At 35.7% G+C, this 23469-nt stretch overlaps 1 protein-coding gene across 1 annotated transcript in view; it reads right to left on the reverse strand.

Annotated features, from left to right (window-relative positions):
* Window positions 1–23469, reverse strand: part of FAM98B (family with sequence similarity 98 member B) — a 34275-nt gene that overhangs the window by 816 nt on the left and 9990 nt on the right. Inside the window, 6 exon segments of the mRNA XM_007111514.4 lie at window position 1; window positions 3–205; window positions 2279–2446; window positions 14062–14178; window positions 14977–15057; window positions 18191–18369. The exon segment at window position 1 is cut by the window's left edge and continues 816 nt beyond it. Of these exon segments, the coding sequence (XP_007111576.2) occupies window position 1; window positions 3–205; window positions 2279–2446; window positions 14062–14178; window positions 14977–15057; window positions 18191–18369 (749 nt within the window).

Here is a 23469-nt window from a genome sequence, read left to right on the forward strand (position 1 = left end):
CTCCTCCACCTCCAGCCCACCCCCCTCCCCCTCCCCAACCGCCTCTTCCACTCCCACCACCTCCTCTACCTCCACCTCCACCTCCACCACCCCAACCACCCCTTCCGCCGCCTTCTTGTCTCTTTTGCCAAGGGGGCATTTCAGGGGGTGGTGGTTCAATTTCATTCGGCCGTCCTCCCCTGTCAGGCACCCTTCCCATCAGCACCTGTGTAAAAGAAATATTTTCTTTCAGTTTCCAATATTTTAAAAGTTAAAATTTACATAAAGGATACAAGCAATATTGAAGTTATTGTTCTAATAAAGAAACAGAAGTCAAGTATTTAAGGACATGAAAGTATGAGACACAGCAGTATGAATTAATATTGAAAATACAAATGTGATATGTGACAAATTCCTCACAATGTGCTGTTATTTCTAAGCAATGTGGGGGAATATTTCTGAAACTTAAGGACTTGTTTAAATTTGTTTAGCAAATTTTATAACAAATGTAGTACCCATCACACTTAGAAATTTTTTTAGCAAAACATTTACAATATACATAAAATACATACCTTACATTAATTGACTTCATATCCGTTTATGCAACAACTATGGACTTTCTATTGCCATTGGTTTGGTAATAGATTATCCAATAAAAGACAATTTCTGAGCACATTTTATTTCAACAGAGTATGAAGTATATATGATAACATGTGGGTATAATGCAGTCAGAGATGAACATAATGGCTATAATCCAAGGTTATCATTGTAAAGAGATACAAGGATTTTCAACGAACTATTCCTTTTTTATGAGAAATTAAGCTAACTTTCAATGATGATACTAGTTACTATATTATAGAGAAAAGAGAGACTAGATACACTTCCTTAACCATGCTTTATAATGCTTTGAAGGATAAACCAAGGAAGAGTTTGCTTTAAGTCCCCAACTTTCTGTAGAAAGGAACTACTTTATATGCCCGTGTACAGAGACCAACAGGAAGCAAATAGCTTCCTGCTAGTCTCTCAGGAAAGAAGGTAAACCAGAAGTGCCTCAACCAAAATGATCTATAAATCAGTTGTGTTCTACTTCCTTTGATTCTCTGATCAAAATCATGTTTTACTACTTTATGTCATAAATGAAAGACAAAAAGTACAACATCCTCACCGTGAGACAAGATTCGAAGAAGCATTCTTTTAAAAGTCAGCAATAACATCCTAATTACCAAATCCAAAAAATATCAGTAGCTTTTTTCTTGATCGTTATCTTCATTGGTCTCTCCACCAAACATGCTATGTGGGTGGATATACAGGGACGTTGTTCCAAGATCTCATAATAAGACTGCCCTCAAATAATTAGACTGTAAATTACAAACTCAGAAAAGAGATGGGCAATGTCACTTAAAGAAATAGAACTCTTGATCCATCAAGACTAGCTTATAACCTGATGCAAGACGTTAAGTAACATATTTAAAGACAGAACACTTTAAGAAGAGAGGAGGTTGGTCTAAACTGGAAGCAGGAAGGCCCAAACACTGGTGCCTAACTTGGCAATAATTAGCAAACTGACTTTACATACAGCCATCCCTTGATACAGGATACCTTTCTCACTGCATTGAGTGAGAAATGACGTTTTAAAATTACCCAAATCCCTTACTTCTGATTTCTTGCTCTTTTGTAATAGTTTGTCATAGAGTGATCTATCTAAATGAAGAGTAAGTATATGCTAATCAAGCTGGTATAAACATTCTAAATTAGTTTATTGTTAATGCTGCTGTCGTAAAGTAAAAAATTCACTCTGAGCTCATTTAAGACTACTGTCAGAGCAATGGATCTACACTCTGAATCAGGAAATGGAACCTCCAAGAGATTCTGCAACTTGCCCAAGGTGACCACTCTAAGTAAATAATAGAGATAGGAGGTGAACCCAAAGCATGGACTCCTCCCTTTACACCAAGGATCTAAGGAATATGTGAGTACCAGAAATGACTCCTACAGATTTTTAGTGACAAAAAATGATTACATTATTGGAAAGAAGGCAAATAATTCTTGCTAATGCTATTCATAAAAATAATTCTTAATTTCTCTAATTCAGATAAACTGTGGTTTAATTTATGAATACAGAAATTCAAACAAACATGCACACAGAAAACATTACTAAGCCTAAACTGACTGAAGCCCCTCCACCACTCTCTTTTCTAGGAGTTCACTAGGATTAAAAGAAAAATGGATTAAATCTGTAAAAACATCAAACAAGGATATTATAAATTCATTATCCACTGTTACTGAAAGAAAAACCAACCTTATTAATGGCACATGCTGTCTTCTCCCGGCTGGAGCCACTACTTGTCCTGATGATCTTGGATAGATCTTCACGGGCAGCAAGTAGATGTGCCAAGGTTATTGTTGTCTTGGGTGACAAAGCATAACGCTTAGGCTGGTAAATTCTTGCTATGTCATCTGTTTTTATCTAAATGACAAAATTCAGGGAAAAAAGGAACCAAAGAACATTTCAATGAAAGAGCAATGGTGGGACTTCCCTGGTGGTCCAGTGGTTAAGACTCCACCTTCCAATGCAGGGGACGTGGGTTTGATCCCTGGTCAGGGAACTAAGATCCCACATACCGTGGAGCAACTCAGCCTGCGTGCCCCAACTACTGAGCCCACGCACCCTAGAGCCTGTGTGCCGCAACTACTGAGAAGCCCGCACGCAATAACGAAAGATCCTGCATGCCACAACTAAAGATCCTGCACGCCACAACTAAAGATCCCATGTACTACAATGAAGATCCCACATGCCGCAACTAAAGATCCTGCATGCTGCAAAGATCCTGCGTGCCACAACTAAGACTCAATGCAGCCAAATTAATTAACTTTAAAAAAGGGCGATGGCAATCATAATCTTCAGAAAGAAAAAAAGGAGATAATAACACAAGCAAAGAAACAGAGAAGAGCAAAACATTCAAATATCTGATAATCTGTAAGTAGAATGAGAAAAAAAAAGCCCAACAGATGCTAAAAGACTACATAACTACCAGTAACAACTCATTTAAAAAGTAATGAAAAAAAAATCCCATTCATATCAACAAAAAGCAAAATACCTAAAAATAGCTGTACCGAAAACACACACAGAACCTTTAAGAAGAAAACATTAGTAAATCTACAAAAACAAAAGTAAAACTTGAATAAACAGAAATACCAAGTTTCTGGATGGGGACATTGGGTATTGTCGGTTTCCCTCAAAATTAACTTATAGATTTACTTCAGTCCTACTGGAATATTTTTTGGGGGGGAGTGGTGAGCAGGGAGGTAGGGGATATCTAAATCATCATTGCCTTAACAGTTAACATTCATTGACTACTTGTTAAATGAGCCAAGCTATTCTTCATCTAATATCATATCTTTAATCTTCAAAACATCCTTTTAGAGTGGTTGTATAGATTAACACTATACTATCCTACCTCAGTCTAATTAAATGGAACTGGTGGAGGGAACAGAATGATGAAACAAAAGAGGCAATTGAGATTCAGGGCCTCATAAATGCATGAATGCAATAAACGATAGAGGACGCATCAAAGATCAGTGAGACAAAAAGGCATGAAGGAAACTTAAATGTCTATTATTAAGTGAAAGAAGCTAATCTGAAAATAATAATCTGTATGACTTCAACTGTATGACATTCTGGAAAAAGCAAAACTGTAGAGATAGTATAAAGATTAAATAGGTTGCCAGGGGCTGTGCAGAGGGAGGGAAGAATAGGCAAAGCAGAGAAGATTTTTCAGGCAGTGAAAATATTCTATACGATACTATCTATAATGGTGGATACATGTCTTTGTGTATTTTTTCAAAACCATAGAACGTGCAGCATCAAGAGTGAAACCTAATATAAACTATGGGACTTTGGATAACAATGATGTATCAATGTAGGTTCATCAGCTGCAAAAATTTACTACTCTCGTGGGGGATGATGATGGGGGGGGGATGTGTGTGTGGGGGCAGGAGGTAAATGGAAATCTCAAAACCTCTGTTCAATATTGCCATGAACCTTTAAATGCTCTAAAAATAAAGAATATAAAAACATTTTAAAAAAGAGCAATGAGAAAAGAAATAGATTTTTTAAATGGTGCTGCAATGAACTGTTGTCTATTTGTAAAATAATAATAATAATCAACATATAACGAAGGGGATTCCAAATATAATAGAGTTCATTGTTTAACTACAAGCAACTATATGCCAATAAAATGGACAACCTAGAAGAAATGGACAAATTATCAGAAAGATACAAGCTTCCAAGACTGAACCGGGAAGAAATAGAAAATATGAACAGATCAATCACAAGTACTGAAATTAAAACAGTGATTTTAAAACTTCCAACAAACAGAAGTCCAGGACCAGGTGGCTTCACAGGCAAATTCTGTCAAACATTTAGAGAAGAGTTAACACCTATCCTTCTCACACTTGCAGAGAAAGTAACAACCCCCAAGCTCATTCTACAAGGCCACCATCACCCTGATAACAAAACCAAAGACATCTCAAAAAAAGAAAATTACAGGCCAAGATCACTGATGAATATAGATGCAAAAATCCTCCACAAAATACTAGTAAACTAAATGCAACAACACATTAAAACGATCATACACCATGATCAAGTGGGATTTATCCCAGGGATATAAGGATTCTTCAACATACATAAATCAATGTGATACATGACATTAACAAACTGAAGAATAAAAACCATATGATCATCTCAATAGATGCAGAAAAAGCTTCTGACAAAAATCAACACCCATCTATGATACAAATTCTCCAGAAAGTGGACACAGAGGAAGCATATCTCAACATAGTAAAGGCCATATACAACACACCCACAGCAAACATCATTCTCAATGGTGAAAAACTGAAAGCATTTCCTCTAAGATCAAGAACAAGACAAGGATGTCCACTGTCTCCACTTTTATTCAACCTAGATTTGAAAGTCCTAGCCATGGCAATCAGAGAAGAAAAAGAAATAAAAGGAATCCAAATAGGAAAAGAAGTAAAACTATCACTGTTTGCAGATGACATGATACTATACATAGAAAATCCTAAAGATGCTACCAGAAAACTACTAGAGCTCATCAATGAATTTGGTAAAGTTGTAGGATATAAAATTAATACACAGATATTTCTTGCATTCCTATACATTAACAACAAAAGATCAGAAAGAGAAATTAGGGAAACAATCCCATCTACCATCACATCAAAAAGTATAAAATACCTGTACTCAGGAGGCAAAAGACCTGTACTCAGAAAACTATAAGATACTGATGAAAGAAATCAAAGACGACACAAACAGATGGAAAGATATATCATGTTCTTGGATTGGAAGAATCAATATTGTCAAAATGACTATACTACCCAGTGTAATCCCCAGATTCGATGCAATCCCTATCAAATTATCAATAGCATTTTTCACAGAATTAGAACAAAAAAATTTTACAATTTGTATGGAGACACAAAAGACCCTGAATAGCCAAGGCAATCTTGAGAAAGAAAAACGGAGCTGGAGGAATCAGGCTCCCTGACTTCAGACTATACTACAAAGCTACAGTAATCAAAACAGTATGGTACTGGCACAAAAACAGAAATATAGATTAATGGAAGAGTATAGAAAGCCCAGAGATAAACCCACACACCCATGGTCACCTAATCTATGACAAAGGAGGCAAGACTATACACTGGAGAAAAGACAGTCTCTTCAATAAGTGGTGCTGGGGAAACTGGACAGCTACATGTAAAAGAATGAAATTAGCACATTCCCTAACACCATACACAAAAATAAACTCAAAATGGATTAAAGACCTAAATGTAAGATGAGATACTATAAAACTCTTAGAGGAAAACATAGGCAGAACACTGACATAAACTGCAGCAAGATCTTTTTTGATCCTCCTCCGAGAGTAATGAAAATAAAAACAAATGGGACCTAATGAAACTTAAAAGCTTTTGCACGGCAAAGGAAATCATCAACAAAACTAAAAGAAAACCCACAGAATGGGAGAAAATATTTGCAAATGAAGTGACTCACAAGGGATTAATCTCCAAAATATACAAACCGCTCATGCAGCCTAATATCAAAAAAACAAACAACCCAATCAAAAAATGGGCAGAAGATCTAAATAGACATTTCTCCAAAGAAGACATATAGATGGCTAAAAAGCACAAGAAAAGATGCTCAATTATTAGAGAATGCAAATCAAAACTACAATGAGGTATCACCTCACACTTGTTAGAATGGCCATCATCAAAAAATCTACATACAACAAATGTTGGAGAGGGTGTGGAGAAAAGGGAACCCTTTTGCACTGTTGGTGGGAATGTAAATTGATACAGCCACTATGGAAAACAGTATGGAGTTTCCTCAAAAAACTAAAAATAGAATTACCATATGACCCAGCAATCCCACTACTGGGCATATACCCAGAGAAAACCATAATTCAAAAAGACACATGCACCCCAATGTTCATTGCAGCACTATTTACAATAGCCAGGGCATGGAAGCAACCTAAATGCCCATCGACAGACGAATGGATAAAGAAGATGTGGTACATATATACAGTGAAATATTACTGAGCCATAAAAAGGAACGAAATTGGGTCATTTGTTGAAACGTGGATGGATCTAGAGACTGTCATACAGAGTGAAGTCAGAAAGAGAAAAACAAATATCGTATATTAACACATTTATGTGGAACCTAGAAAATGGTACAGATGAGCCAGTTTGCTGAGCAGAAATTGAGACAGAGAAGTAGAGAAAAAACATATGGACACCAAGGGGGAAAGTGGCGGGGGCAGGGGTGGTGTGATGAATTGGGAGATTGGGATTGACATGTATACACTGATGTGTATAAAATGGATGACTAATAAGAAAAAAACATGTATTTGATAGCGGAATGGACTTGGAATCTTTAATCACCTAAGACACTTCCTTGAACTTTGTAGGTGTCTAAAATAATATTCAGTAATTCTTTGCCAACTGTTGATCTTAATGAACTAAATAAGGCTTTTGTCTTAGCTTTCTTAATAAGTTATAACACAGAGAAAAGTGCATAAGTCATAAGTTTAACTATGAACTTATGACTTACGTGAGTTATCTGAACTCCCACTAGTATAACCACTACTCAGATCAAGAAACAGAACTTTCCCAGCACCTCGGAAGCCTTCCTTATACTATTTCCTGGTCATGACCCCTGCTTTCTGCCCCCATAATAACTACTACCTTCACCATAACTTTGTTTTGCCCAGATTTGAATTTTTTAAAAAGAAACCATACAATGTATATCATTTTATGTCTGCCTTGTTTTGCTGAATATTGCTCATCAGTTTTATTTCTGTTGTTGCTTATAGCAATACTCACTTATTTTTATTGTCTTCTATATTTTATTATATAAATGCAAAATAGGGCTTCCCTGGTGGTGCAGTGGTTGAGAGTCCGCCTGCCAATGCAGGGGACACGGGTTCGTGGCCCGGTCCGGGAAGATCCCACATGCCGCGGAGTGGCTGGGCCCATGAGCCATGGCTGCTGAGCCTGCGCGTCCAGAGCCTGTGCTCCGCAACAGGAGAGGCCACAACAGTGAGAGGCCCACGTACCACAAAAAAAAAAAAAAAAAAAATCCTGTGCATGGATTGACTTTGGTTAAGAAACCCATTACAAGCAGGGAAAAAAATGACAAAATGAATATATATAACGTCAAGAATTTGTATGCCAAAAAAAAAAAGCACATGAAAAGATGCTCAATATCACTAATTATTAGAGAAATGCAAATCAAAACTACAAGGAGGTATCACCTCACACTTGTTAGAATGGCCAACATCAAAAAATCTACAAACAATAAATGTTGGAGAGGGAGTGGAGAAAAGGGAACCCTCCTACACTGTTGGTGGGAATGTAAATTGGTACAGCCACTATGGAGAACAGTATGGAGATTCCTTAAAAAACTAAAAGTAGAGCTACCATATGATCTAGCAATCTCACTCATAGGCATATATCTGGAGAAAACCATAATTAGAAAGGGTACAAGCACCCCAATGTTCACTGCAGCACTATTTACAATAGCCAGGACATGGAAGCAACCTAAACGTCCATCAAAAGAGGAATGGATAACGAAGATGTGATACATATATACAATGAAATATTACTCAGCCATAAAAAAGAATGAAATAATGCCATCTGCAGCAACATGGATGGACCTAGAGTTTATCATAGTAAGTAAGTCAGACAGAGAAAGACAAGTATCATATGATAGCGCTTATATGTGGAATCCAAAAAAATCGTACAAAAGAACCTATTTACAAAACAGAAATTGAGTCACAGATGTAGAAAACAAACTTATGGTTACCAAGGCCTAAAGGGAGGGGGGAGGGATAAATTAGGAGATTCGGACTGACATATACACACTACTATATATAAAATAGATAACTAATAAGAACCTACTTTATAGCACAGGGAACTCTATTCAATACTCTGTAATGACCTATATGGGAATAGAATCTAAAAAAAAGTGGATATAGGTATATATATAACTGACTCACTTTGCTGTACAGCAGAAACTCACACAACATTGTAAATCAACTATACTCCAATAAAAAAATTATAAATTTTTTAAAAGAGTTCACTGTTTAAAGTTTTATTTTAAACTGAAAAACTTAACCACATTATAAACTAAAATTTCTGCACATCAAAAGACATAAAACAAAAGACCACTGGGGAAAATATTTTCAACACATAAAGCAACTAGCTAACTTCCTTAATATATAAAAAGCTCAATCAGAAGGAAAACAGGAAGACCTTAAGGGGAAAAAAAGTCAAGACACAAATAGAAATTTCAAAAAAGAGGAAATTCAAATGACTAATAAGCTTATGAAAAAAAGTTCAACTGTACCACTAATAAAAAATATACAAATTAAAACAATTTAGTCTTTTTTAACCATCAAGTTAGCCATAAAATTGATAATATTCTAAATATTAAAGAAGCTAAAGTGAAGGCAAAATTTCATTTACCCTACTTGTAGGAGCTTAAATTCATACAAACTTTGTAAAAAACAATTTGGTGATGTGAATCAAGAGCATTAAGAGTCATAACCTTTCACAATTTCCATTTAGGAAATTTAGTAAATTTCCATTTAGGAATCCCTAGGAATCCATGGGTTTCACATCTGCGGACACGGAGGGCTGATTGTGCAGTTACATGGGACATCATGGATGAACCTTGAAAGCATTATGCTAAGAAGCCAGACATAAAAAGCCACATATTGTATGAATCCTTATATATATGAAATATCCAGAACAGGCAAATCCAAAGACACAGAAAGTAGGTTATAGTATTCAGTGTCAGAGAAGGTGAAGGTACTGCAAATGACCACTAATAGGTGCATGTTTCTTTTGGCGGTGAGGGAAACGTTGTGGAATTAGATAACGGCACAGGATACAGTGAATATACTAAAAACCACTGAACTGTACACTTTAAGATGGTGAATTATAACTCAAAAAATGAGAAATAAATTAAAGATTAATTTAAAAAGGACACCAAAATAGAACTTTTAGAGATATGGGACAATGATCACAATATATTCAGTTAAAAAAAAAAAAAAGCAAACTATACTCAGGCTTATTTCAATACCAGCAAAGTAACAGAGAAACCAGATTAACCATACTAATAAACATGTATAATCTTTTTGAAGAGCAACTCTAGAGTATGCATCAAAAGCATTATAATGCATATTCTTTGATCAAGAAATTCCACTTTTAGGAATATATCATGGACATGAACAAAAATTCAGCTGCCATAAATTTCATTACAGGGTCAAAGGAGACAAAATTAAAGGAAAACTCAATGTCAATCAATAGAGTATATCTGTATGCAAAAGATTTTAAATGCTGTAGAACAACATTTGATGAGTCATTCAACAACATCAGACACATGAAATAGGGAGAATAAGATAAAGATATATTAAATTTAACAAGAAAAGAAAACTCAGGGTATAAATATATATACTCATATAATCAATTGAAAAGGATGGCAAGAAAGGCCAAAATTTGACCTATACTCTGAGGAAAAAAAATATTTTAAAAATCTTCCGGACTAAGGAAAAAACAACAAAAACACAACCTCCTTGTCCTAAAACATGATGAAGAAAGACCAAGATGAGAAGATAAAATATCAAGATATTTCCTAAAGGTATCTTCTCAAACACACTAAATTTTTTTTTTAAATACAAATATACTACAATAAAGAGAATGGAAAAAGGGGATACAGGTAAGAAGGGAACCAACATCTCAGGAAATGAAACTGGGAGCCAAAAATAGGGGTTAACTGTCTATTTGTGGAATAGTCTATTCTTCCAACCCCTGGTGCCATGTTGCCACTCCTCCTCCTCTGGCCAAAGGAGAATAATGTATAGAAAAAAATGAGGCTTCCCTTCTTGAAAAACTGAGCAGCTACAGAGAAAAGACTTCTCCAAATGAGCATCAGGAATTTCCACAGCACAGGAGGCAGCTCCAAAGTCTGACATCAACAATCCTGATCAACGACTACAGTTCCCAATCAGTTTTTCAGTGTCTTCTCTTAAATATGGACAACAAAGGACCATCATGATTTGAAGAAAGCCACCACGAGAGAGAGACCAATAAAAACAAACCAAAAATTGCCCTGGAAGAGATAGAAATAATTAAAGGGGGAAAAAAAATACAAAACCTTTTTTAAAAAAAATTTTTCATCCCCAATGAAGAAGATAGCACGTTCATAAAACAAGAAAAAAAAACATGAAAAAGGAAAACTCAAGAAGCAAAAAGAATTCCTGGAAATGAAAAAATGATGGCAGAAACAAAAATTTAGTGCCAAGCACAAAATAAAATTGAGGACATTTCCAAGAAAGTCAATCAAAAAGAAAGAGACAGAAAATGAGAAAAAAAATAAAGCAACTCAAGTGGATCTATCCAGGGGGTCTAATATCTGAATAACAAGAGTTTCAGAAAGAGAAAACAAAAGGGAAGAAATTAATAAAGAGAAATATAAAAGCTAAGAGTCTACAGATTGAAATGCCCACCTAATGTTTAGCACAATGAATTCAGGAAGACCCAGACTGACATATGCTGTGAAATTTCAGAACTCCAAGGATAAAGAAGAGAGTCCAACCACCAGGGAACTCCCTGTTTTTCTTTAATTAACAATGATCTTTTTTTCTTTTTTTTTTTTTTTTAACAATGATCTTTTGATGTTCCTACTACCTGGTTTCCTGCAAAAACTCCTATATATCCTGGCTCCTCCCTCACCTCTTCAGAGCAGTCCCACAGAGACATCTGAGAGGCTGTCTTCCAGGCTTAAGTCCTCAGCAAGTCTGTCAAATAAAATGTAATTCTCAAAAAAAAAAAAAAGAGGGTCCAAAAGCTCCCAGAGAAAAATAAAAGGTCATCCAAAAGGACAGGCAATGGCACTGGGTTTCTCAACAGCAGCACTATATGCTAGAAAACAATGAAGCAATGCCTTCTATATTCTTTTTTTTTTTTGGCCTTCAATATTCTTAGAGAAAAATGTTTTCCACCTAGAACTTTATATTTACCCAAACTATCAATCAAATGTGGCAGCAGAATAAACATATTTTCAGAATTCAAGGGTTCAGAAAAATCACTCCTATGCACACTTTGTTAGGAAGTTATTTGTGGATTTACTATGGCAGAGTGAGGGAATAAACAATGAAAGAGACGGCCATGGGATCCAGGAAATAGTGGAGTAGCCAAGGATAGGCACGCAAACAGCCCAAATTGCAGTAGAAGGACACAAGATTTTAGGTGGGAAAGTATAGAAGAGAGGACTCATTAGAATACTTGATTTTTAAAGTATATTTTAAAAAGAGAAAAAGAAAAAAGCAACAGCCGCATATGATAACAAAATACAATGCAGGAAAAAAATAAACTCCAATTAGAAGACACCTGGTAAACAGAATGGCTCCCCCGAGATCTCCACATCCTAATCCCTGGAACCTGTGACTATGTCACCTTGAAGATACAGATGCGAGTTAAGTTAGGGATCTTGAGATGGATTATCTGGGTAAGCCCAGTGTAATCACAAGGCTCCTAATAAGAGAGAGACAGCAGAAGGCATGTGACAATGGAAGTAGAAGGAGAAAGACTGGAAGATCCTATACTATTGATTTTGAAGATGGAGGATGAGGTCATGACTCGAGGTACACAGGTGGTATCTGGAAGCTAGTAAATGCAAGGAAACAGATTCTCCCCTGAAGTGTCCAGGAGGAATGCAACCCTGCCAATACCTTCATTTTAGGACTTCTGATCTCTAGATCTGTAAGAAAATAAATGTGTATTATTTAAACCACGAAGTTTGTGGTAATTTATTACAGCAGCCATAGGAAACCAATGTGGGGCACCACATGGAGAGAGAGACCACCTAAGAGCCAAGATGACAAGTGAAGCACCCCAAGAAACAGTTAGCAAAACCCAGACATGTGAGACAACCGTCTTGGATGTTCCAGCCCAGCCCAGCCCAGGTATCAGTTGAATGAAGCTGCATAAATGATCCCAGTTGATACAATATGGGGGCAGGACAACTGCCCAGTTAATCCAAAGAATGTAATAATAATATATGAGAGTAACAGGCACAGACTTACCCTCCTACCTGAAACAACTATAAAACTGGACAACCCATGTGAACCAGTGATTTTCAAACACTGGACATCAAGGAGCACAGGACACAATGATCCCTCAAACAGGGGAAGCAAATGTTTTCCTATAATTGTCCCAGCTTACAGTCTGGAGTGGAGGATCCCAGATGACACCTGGGTACAGATTACAGGCATAAAATGGGAATGATGGGTGACAGCTCTCTAGAAAACTACCCAAAGAGATTCATATTTGGGAATGCCCCCACCCTCCAACCCCTTCTTCAACTGGAACACACTCCACAGCCTTAAGCCACCTTTAAGAAGGTTTGTTCAGGCATCAGTGCTACCTGATTCATTCCTAAATCCTTCTTTCTTCTTTTTTCTATAGAAAAAAATCAGTATTTTACTTTCTTGACAGTTGAATAAAAGGATTTAGACATATATCAAATGGGAAAAAAGGGTTTTAATCCCTCTGTGGAATAGGAAGAGAGACATACTATACTGGAAAGACTGCACAGACCATCAGGAGAGAAACCAGAGAATACGTGGCCTCAGTCCTATCATTTCGGAACACAGTAGCAGCTTGTCTGTTCATTTCTTTCCTCTCAGCCTGGGTGACCTCTCACAAGCTTAACAGTTATAGGGAGTCTAAAACTGCTTCTGAGCAGGTCCTTTCTGCAGACAGGTGCTATTTATCAGAGAAGATTTAGACAGGATAACATTGAGGAGTGATGTGTCACTTTAACCAGATTGCAAAACTGAAAAAGAATAATGAACCTCACATTAGTTAAATAAACAAAGCAACAGTAAGCACAATAAGCAGACAGGCATGATGCTTACAGAAGAGTCACCTCTTTTTGTGTACAGTGTGCCACATTGCACTTGCTGTTCAAATATATGTTTTAATAAATGTCCTTTAATGTGTACATGAAATAGAGTAGGCATTCAACTATTTGTTGAATGAAAATAACAATATATTATGTATAAACAAAAATCTGATCTCATATCATCAGAAACAGATTTTGTCACCCACTACTTTTGACCTTTTGGACCAGACAGATCTTGTTGTGAAGGGCTATCCTGTGTACTGTAGGGTGTTTAGCAATAAATCCTTCTTTCTTGACCAGTTGCTCACTATATCTATCTCACTATCACATATGATGCCTTCTTTTATGTATATCCTTGCATAAATCACAACATCTATGAGTTTTAAATAAATGTGAAAGATATGGGGAGAAATTAAGATATTTGCAAACAGGGACTTATATACAAGACCAGGATCATTATTTAAGACCAGCAGTTGGCCTGGGCAGGAGCTTCAAACAGGGTGATAAAGTACAAGTGTGGCATCGTTACCTAACAGACAAGAGAGCCTGAAGAGCTGTCACAGAGTACCATCTACAGGACACAAATGGAAAAACAGCCTTACCTTTGCTCTATCAGACCATCCAAAGGACTGCACCGTTACATCTAATCGTTTCATCAACATCCGCCGACGGCACTCATATTCACAGGAAAGGGTATCGTTGATTCTTTCCAGTTGTTCCTAAAGAATTTGGGAACAAAAATCATAACCTTTAGACTCATTATGCACAGAAAAGAAATTTCAGAATTGTGGTCAATACTTCCTATTAATCCAAAAGGTGGTACTTGATGCTCATTTTCTGATCCCATGAGACTTTACAGTAAATTAAATAATAAAGATATTTGATAGAACATTTAAAATATTCAGAAGATATTAAACATACAAATTAAACTCTACAATTGGTACAGTTTACCTGATCTTCAATCAAACATGTTAATTTAAGTAAAATGTCTACTTGCAAAGTACTCTGGACCAATAATGAAAGAAAATACCAACTGGGCTTCCCTGGTGGCGCAGTGGTTGAGAGTCCGTCTGCCAATGCAGGGGACATGGGTTCCTGCCCTGGTCCGGGAGGATCCCACATGCCGCGGAGTGGCTGGGCCCGTGAGCCATGGCCGCTGAGGCTGTGCTCCGCAAGGGGAGAGGCCACAACAGTGAGTGGCCTGCGTACCGCCAAAAAAAAAAAAGAAAATACCAACAACTTCCCATCTTGTTGGTGTTGAGCTACTACACTTTTCAAATTACAACTATGCTAACATATTAGGCACTATAAATACTTTTGGCCAGGTTTTTTTTTTTAATTAATAATCTGAGTGAAGAAATGTTAGGACCTACTGCTCTAGAATATCATTCCATTTTAATTCTCCAGTATAAAAAATGCATGCTACACACCGTAAAATCTAGATGTCCATCTATAAAATTAAGTCATATTCACTACTTTAATTACATAAAGCTAATAAAAAAGGGGGGGTGACTTACCGCCTGTTCCAGATTTAAATCAATTTTCAGCAGTGGTTTTCCCACATGATTTTTCTGGACTTGTGAGAGAATATCTTTCACCTAAAATTAAACATAAAAGATTGTGAAAATGTATATCCCTAATTTAAAACAATATTATTCTTGCTTAAAACGCTTTGAATGCTAGAGAATTAATAAAATGTTAAAAAGAAATAGTTAAAATATACCTTCACATACTAGGAAAGAATATCACTACAATGCAGAGTATCTTTCTCAAAGAAGCATTAGTTACATTAATTCAAGCTATAGCACACCTTTTCCAGAGTAAGAGATAATGTACATGGACAACAAAAGAAGTAGATACTAAAAGGTTTTATTATGAGAATCTATAATGTTTTATGTGAAAAAAATTCAGAGTTTCTTCTTAAGATGGCACGCTCTTACATGCTGACAAATTCTCAAAAGGGATACTAAAACCTTTGGTGAGTATGTTGGTTTTACTCAATTAAATATTTTGTACACATTCCATTGTTCAGCAAGACAACACAGGAGAGCAAGCCTTCTCAATTAGTCGCCACATACACATTTCATTACTTTTGCAAAGCCACTGATTTGAATTACTTGAAACATTTTTATTTTGGTGAACAAGATTTAGACATTAGCTTTTGCTTTAGCAAAAAGACCTACTGATCAGAGGTCATTCAGAGGTCATTCAAACAGAATGAAATATTTACAGTTGCTTAGCTATAAAGTAACTAGAGAAAATAATCAGGAAGAATTCACATTTTGAGGAGTATGAACCTTATTTAATGTTGGGGGACCTCTTTTAAAAAGAATTAAAAATTATGAACACAAAATTAGCTTGGAAACTGGTGGTGGTAATGGGAAGTGACTAAATGGGCACATGGTTTCTTCTGAGAATGACGGAAATGTTCTAAAATTAGATTTTGATGATGTTGTACTCTGTAAATATACTAAAATTCATTGAATTGTACACTTTAAATGGGCAAATTTTATAGCACTTAAATTATATTTTGAGAAAGCTATTTTTGAAAAATGAGCTTAGAAAGAACTTGTGCAAATTAGGGGGTCCCAAAGCTTAAGCTTTACATCACAGTAAATCTACCACTACAACAGTGATTACTGACACTACTCTTACACATTGAAAAGAATTATTATTTTCTTAAAACATACCATTTCTGTAGATTCCTCACTACTGTAAATACCTTCTATTTTGATATTTCATATACTACTAAAAGTTTTAGTCATAACCCCTTACTCAAGAGGGACTCTGAATGCATGCTTAAGTTTCTCATATATAATCACATTCCCTGCATTTCAACATTAGATAACAGTTTTAATAACTTTGAGAATTACTTGTGATAAAGAGGGAGTTAAGAGCAGACTCTGAGGTTGACCACCTGGGTTTGAAACTCCAGTCTACCACTACTACTACTTAGAAACTTGCTTGTCTAATTTATTAAATCTTTCAGTACCTCAATTTTCTCAAATGGCTGTTGTAAATAATATTACTACCTCATTATAGGTAATGTAAGAATGCAATGAGTTATTATATATAAACATTTAGCACAGTAAATGCTGTATGTGTGCTGTCAATATTACTATAATTACTTTAGATTTACATTTGAACAGCTTCGAGCTAAAAAATAATGATAAATTTCCTCCCCAATGGTGACGAAGTGTCTTCTGGACACATCGTACATAGAAGAAAATATGGAAATTTTTGCTTTTGATAGGAACTGAACGGAGAAGTAAGTCATTATAGGTAAATATTTAGCCATGATGGCCATAGTAACTACTACCTTACAATTAGCCTGCCAGCACTTGAACACAGGCATTACACCCTGCTTTAAGTAGAGAAAAGAGGTTTGGGGGTATTTTTAAATTCTAATTGAAACTCATAAAAGGAAAAACCTCTCTGGGATCTATATGTGGAAGCACTGGGAAATTAGAAAGAGTCTAGAAATCTGTCTCAATTTGAAATAGCCCCAGATATTTTAGCCAACCCCAGATCATTCTTAATCCAGAGAAACAAATTCTGAAGAGCAATTTATTAACTCTACACCAATGTTTCTAAGCTGGGATTCATAGGCTTATTCTTTGGTTTACAAGTTCTAGGGGAAAAAAAAAAAGTTTTTATACTGTGTTTTCATCTTAATGATACTAAAATTCTCTGACATTCAATAAGACAAATCTTTTTATTTTTCAGTTCATAAATCATCAATGCAAAGAGTACTTTATTCAAGAATTTAGTTTAAAACAGCATGTCTAAAAACAGAGTTTTAGTACCTATTCTTGAGGGTGAGAATTTTCTTTTCCTTAAAAATGAATCTTGCATTATTCCCCTAGAGGAGTCCTACAAAACCTAGGAATTAAGCCAGAATTTGGTCTGTGAGAGTATCATTCTCTCTAATCGATGGCTTGACTGGGAAGAAGGGTAGTTTAATAATTGAAAAAAAAAAAAAAAGATAAAAGTACACAGGTTTTAGCTGTTTTTGACTTCTCCATCAGGGTACTCATTCATTTATTCACTATACAACAAACATTTACTAAACACTTATCCACCAGAAATTGTGCATTTCTTTGTTCACTGCCAAAGATAAACACACTGCAATTCTATTAACAACATCCATTAAAAAGAAATTTAGTATGCCTTTTACTTCATAGGATAACTCTACTTCTTTCATTATACTGTAATACAACCTTGTTTAGAAAAGGGACCCTTAAATTTGCAAAAGGAATTCTATCAGGGCAAACCTTCACAAAGCCTAGCACTCACTCATTAAGATCTGATTCCTGAATATTACTTATAGTCAAATTAGGTCACATGCATATTAACTCCAAATCCAAAATTTAGTTTACACGAAGATAAATGTTTCTTTAAATAGAATGTATATCTTGTACTTAAAGGAAATACAGTTGACCCTTGAACAACATGGGTTTGAACTGTGCTGGTCCACTTATATGTGAATTTTTTTCACTAAATAAACTTACAGTACTATCCGATCTACAGGTGGTTGAATTTACAAATGCGAACCGCAGATACAGAGGGATAACAGTGAAGTTGTATGTTAATTATCGACTCTGCAGAGGGTCAGCACCCCTAAGTCCCACATTGTTCAAGGGTCAACTGTATTTTCATTTTTAATTCAACATTTACATATCAGCATTTAATTGAATTTGGGGGAAATGAAAAATAAAACAAATACAATACCTTTGATTCCACTTGGTTCAGCATAAGTGGAATGTCAGAAGTTGCTGACTTGGGAATACCAAGGGTATCGCAGATAGCTTGAACTTCCTGATAAATTTCACTATTTTTATCTAATTGAGAATTTTTACGTTTCTTGTTCTGTAATATCTGTAAAGCTTGAAGCTCTGTACTTAAAAATACTATAATAAGAAAAGGGAAAAACAAATAATGTTAAAATGCACAAGAATGCTTTAAAGATCCCACTTCTGGGTATACATGCAAAGGAGCGAAAATCAGGATCTCAAAGAGATCTTCACTACCTTATTCACTACTGTATTGTTCATAACAGCCAAGATTTGAAAACAACCTAGGTGTCATTCAACAGATGAATGGATAAAGAAAATGTGGTATATGTATACAATGGAATTATTATCCAGCTTTAAAAAAGAAGGAAATCCAGCCATTTGTGACAACATGAATGAACCTGGAGGACACTGTGCAAAGTGAAATAAGCCAGACGCAGAAAGACAAATACTAATGATATCACTTTTATGAGGAATCTAAAACAGTCAAACTCCTAAAGTAGAAAGTAGAATGGTGATTGCCAGGCTGGGGAAGGAGGAAACAAGGAGTTTAGTTAAATATAAATTTTATATTCGTTAAATATAAATTTCTGAAGAACTGGTGATCTGTTTTATTGAAGTTTTAAAATCAGAGGGGCGACCGGGACTTCCCTGGTGGTGCAGTGGTTAAGAATCTGTCTGCCAATGCAGGGGACACAGGTTCAATCCCTGGCCTGGGAAGATCCCACATGCTGCGGAGCTACTAAGCCCGTGCACCACAACTACTGAGCCTGTGCTCTAAAGCCTGCGAGCCACAACTACCACAGTCCATGCGCCTAGTCTGTCCTCCACAACAAGAGAACCCACCGCAATGAGAAGCCCGCGCACCGCAACGAAAAGTAGTCCCAGCTCGCAGCAACTAGAGAAAGCCCGCGCGCAGTAACTAAGACCCAACGCAGCCAAAAAAAATAAATAAGTTAAAGAATCAGAGGGACCTTGGCATAGTCCTCATAAGCAAAGTTTGATACATACTGGTTATATAAGATGGATAAGTCCTAGAGATCTACTTTACAGCATAGTGCCTATAGTTAACGATACTATACTGTACACTTAAAAATTTGCTAAGACAGTAAATCTTACATTAAGTATTCTTATCACAAAAAGAAATAAAGAGGGCAGAAGGAAATTTTTTTTTTAAATAGTGCCTACTTGCAAAGTGTTTAAAGCCTAGTAGGAGAGACCCACCTGTACTTCAACCATTTTAAAATGCTTAAGAATGTTTAAGAATGATAAAATATTCTCTCTCTGATATGCACAGCTCAAGCCAGGGGAGAATGTATAGCTTTAACTGATCTATTAAGCAGATAGAGCAATTTGAAAAACTGCCTTTAAGACAGACCACCCCAGGCTGTTCACAAGTCCTTTCACTGTCACCATTTTATTTAATCCTTTCAACAGCCATATTTTTAAATATCATTCAAAAATCTTAGATGGAAAAAAACAAAACAAACAACACAAAATGGAAACAGACTCATATACACAGAGAACAAATGGGTAGTTGCCAGAGAGAAGGGGTGTGGGGGTGGGGTAGAATAGGTGAAGGGGCTCAAGAGGTACAAACCTCCAGTTAGAAAAGGAATCAGCCACGAGGGTGTAACACACAATATAAAATACGGTCAATAATACTGTAATAACTTTGTATGGGGACAGATGGTTACTAGATTTACCATGGTGACCATTTCATAATGCATGCAGATGTCAAATCACTATGTGGTACACCTGAAACTAACAATATTTTATGTGAACTCTATTTCAATTAAAAAAAAAACCTAAAAAATATCATTTTGGAAAGCAAAAAATTATCTTAAATCATTACAATCTTTTTTAAAATTAACTTTTACAACAGTAAAGATACTGGGGTTTGTTTTTATTTGTTTAGTTAAAAGTTATACACACACACAATTTAATACAACAGTTTCGACTTCAGCTGGGCAGAAAAAAAATCTGAGAAATTGTTTAAAAGTACAAGTACCAGGGTCCCACCCTCAGAGATTCTGAACCAGTAGGTCTGAAGCAGGATCTGGGAATCTGTGTGGTTTTAGACCCAAGGTGACTCTCACGGGCAGGCAGGATTGAGAGCCACTAATTTAAGATTTTTCCATGTAATCTATACACAATAGTCTAAAGAACCCACAAAAAGTTAAGACCAACATGTATCAAACTTTGCATATGAGGACTATGCCAAGGTCCCTCTGATTTTTTAACTTCATTAAGCAGATCACCAGTTCTTCAAAAATTTATGTTTTGTGCAGAACCACGGCTGAAGTCTGTCTTTGTTCTATGGAAACATGCTGTAGGTAACAGTACAAGAGTTCAGTCTAGTATTTAAAATGTTAATCCTCACAGATGGAAAATAATACAGTGAAAAGTCTTCTTCCCACCACAGATCCTCAGATTCCCCCTCCCCAGAGGCAATCACCAGTGTTAGTTTCTTGGGCATATTTTTAGGCGTGCGTGTGTGTGTGTGTGTGTGTATGTATATATTTAGTATATGTCTCTACCACCTATGCACTTTTATTTCTTTTATAGAAACAAGAGCATACGATACATGTTCTGTATATTTTTTATTTACCAATATATCTTAGAGATCATTCCATATTTACACATTTTATCTACTCTCATTCTAATGGCTATAGAATGGTATGACTGCAAAGATGTACCATTTCTATTTAACTACTACAAACAATGCCATAATGAACATTCTTTTCATATATCTTTGTACAGTTAATATGAACTCCTAGTCATTGAATTGCCAAGTCAAAAGACAGGTGAATTTTAATTGTGTTATTGAAAATTTGCCTTTCCAAAAGATTGTACCAATTATTCTCCCACCACACTCCAATGCCTGTAGTATATGAGAATGCTTACTACCCCCAAACTTGTATTATGACTTTTTTTTTTCTGGTATTTGCTAGCCTGGTAAGTGAAAAACGGTATCCTGTCTTTTTTTTTTTTTTGTAACTCTTTAACTCTGGGGGATAACTGTGCATCTTTTCATGTTTAGAAGCAATTTTATTTTAACATTTTTCTGTAGAATGCCTTCTCATGCCTTATGTACTTTACATATTTTTCCAGTGAGTTTTTATCTCTATAAAAGCTCTCCACATAGTAAGGAATGTGGCCCTTTTCATTTTACACACATTGCAAACAATTCTAAAAGAACATGAATAAGCTTATTATATCAGTATGTTTTAAAGGTAGTCAAACTAAAGATAAAGATGAAATAGATGCTTGTAAGATTGTGAATTGGTATAACCTTTCTGGAGCAAATTATGGCAATATATCTAGACCAGAGAATTTTTTTAAATGTTCATGATCTTTGTCTAAGAAACCAAAAATATGAACAAAGAAATTAATTTAAAATAGAAAAATCGGGACTTCCCTGGTGGCACAGTGGTTAAGAATCCTCCTGCCAACGCAGGGGACACGGGTTCAAGCCCTGGTCCGGGAAGATCCGACATGTGGCGGAGCAACTAAGCCTGTGTGCCAAAACTACTGAGTCTCTGCTCCTAGAGCCCATGCTCTGCAACAACAGAAACCACCGCAAGAAGCCCACACACTGCAACAAAGAGTAGCCCCCACTCACCGCAACTAGAGAAAGCCTGCACGCAACAAAGACCCAACATAGCCATAAATAGATAGATAGATAAATTAGAAAAATCCAAATACCCTCAAATTTGAAATCTATTAAATAAAAATGCCCATAGCATAGAATGTTATGTAGCCAATTTAAATTATTTTTCAAAAAATACTAAGTGATGGGAAAATGCTCACAATACATTAAATGAAGAAGAGGAAGAGCAGGAACTACATCTGTAACAGATCTCAATCTTATTTAAATATGTGTGTACAAAGGAAAAAGAGAAGGAAAAGGAAATACACTGAAAAGTTATTCATGATCCTCTCTGGGGAGTGAAATGATAAATTATTTTCTTCTTTTCATATTTAACTACTTTGTAAGATTTCTATGATGAGCATGTATTTTTTCAACATGTAACATAAAATTTACCATTCTAACTATTTTTAAGTGTACAGTGGCATTAAGTACATTCACACGGTTGTATAACCATCACCACCATCCATCCATCCATCTCCAGAGCATTTTCGTCTTCCTCAACCGAAACTTTGTACTCATTTAACAATTCCCCATTTCACCCCACCTCCTGAGCATGTATTTTTATAATCAGAAAAAACTATACCAACCTCTCTTATATCTCCTTCTTTACTTTTATTTGGACCAGAAACTTATATTACCGTTATTGCTGAGCTTCTTAGAAGCAAAGGCAAAAAGGGAAACGTGATGATTTACACAGTTCTCACTAACATAAAGAATTACAGATTACCTATACCTAAGGTAAGGATAAGATAATCTAAGGATTACCTATATCTATATGCAAGTTCCTCATAGCCAGTGCTTCTTACCTTCCTTTTTGTCCCAATACACCTAAGGGTTACTGTGACCTCCCATTAATAACAATGGTTCACTAAATCAGTGACTTACACTTAATGGGAGGAAGACAAGGAAATAGCATAAGAAATGGGGGAAGGGCACATAACTTTTATCCTCCCCAAAACAAACAAGATAATTCAAATGTCAACACTTCCAACACCACCACTAGTTAAACTCATAAACATGATTTCTGCTCTAATGAAACTAACATTTTAACACTTGAACATAGTGGAATATATCACATGCATCTTTTTATAAATGGTACAACCTAAAATAATTGAAATCTTCAATAGAAGATGTTAGAAAAATTCTTTCAAATAGTCACCGCTTGTAGAACTTTCAAAATAGCATGAAATTAAACTAACTGAATTAAAAAAATTTTTAAGGGAGCCAATATAAATAAATGGATGTTATTTATAGTAATTGTTTAGATATAGGTAATCTGTACTCCAAATTTACCCCTGATGAAAATAGGCCACACTCACTAAAATTCAAGTGGCATAAGGGCACAATTTTTTTTTTAAACTGATACATCCCTAATGCTTAGAGCAGTTTCTGGTACAGTAGAAAGTGATCAATAAATATTTTTAAATCATCATTCAGTGCCTATCATCTAATAATCTGCTCAGCAGCCTAGTTTCAGAGAGTTTTAAGATTAAATAGGCGTTTGGAGATCACCACTTTAGCCAATTAGTCATAAATGTAAAGAGATGAATTAGGTGAAGGAA

The sequence above is a fragment of the Physeter macrocephalus genome, chromosome 11 (assembly GCF_002837175.3).
Source record: "Physeter macrocephalus isolate SW-GA chromosome 11, ASM283717v5, whole genome shotgun sequence".
In the NCBI taxonomy this organism is placed as follows: Eukaryota; Metazoa; Chordata; class Mammalia; order Artiodactyla; family Physeteridae; genus Physeter; species Physeter macrocephalus.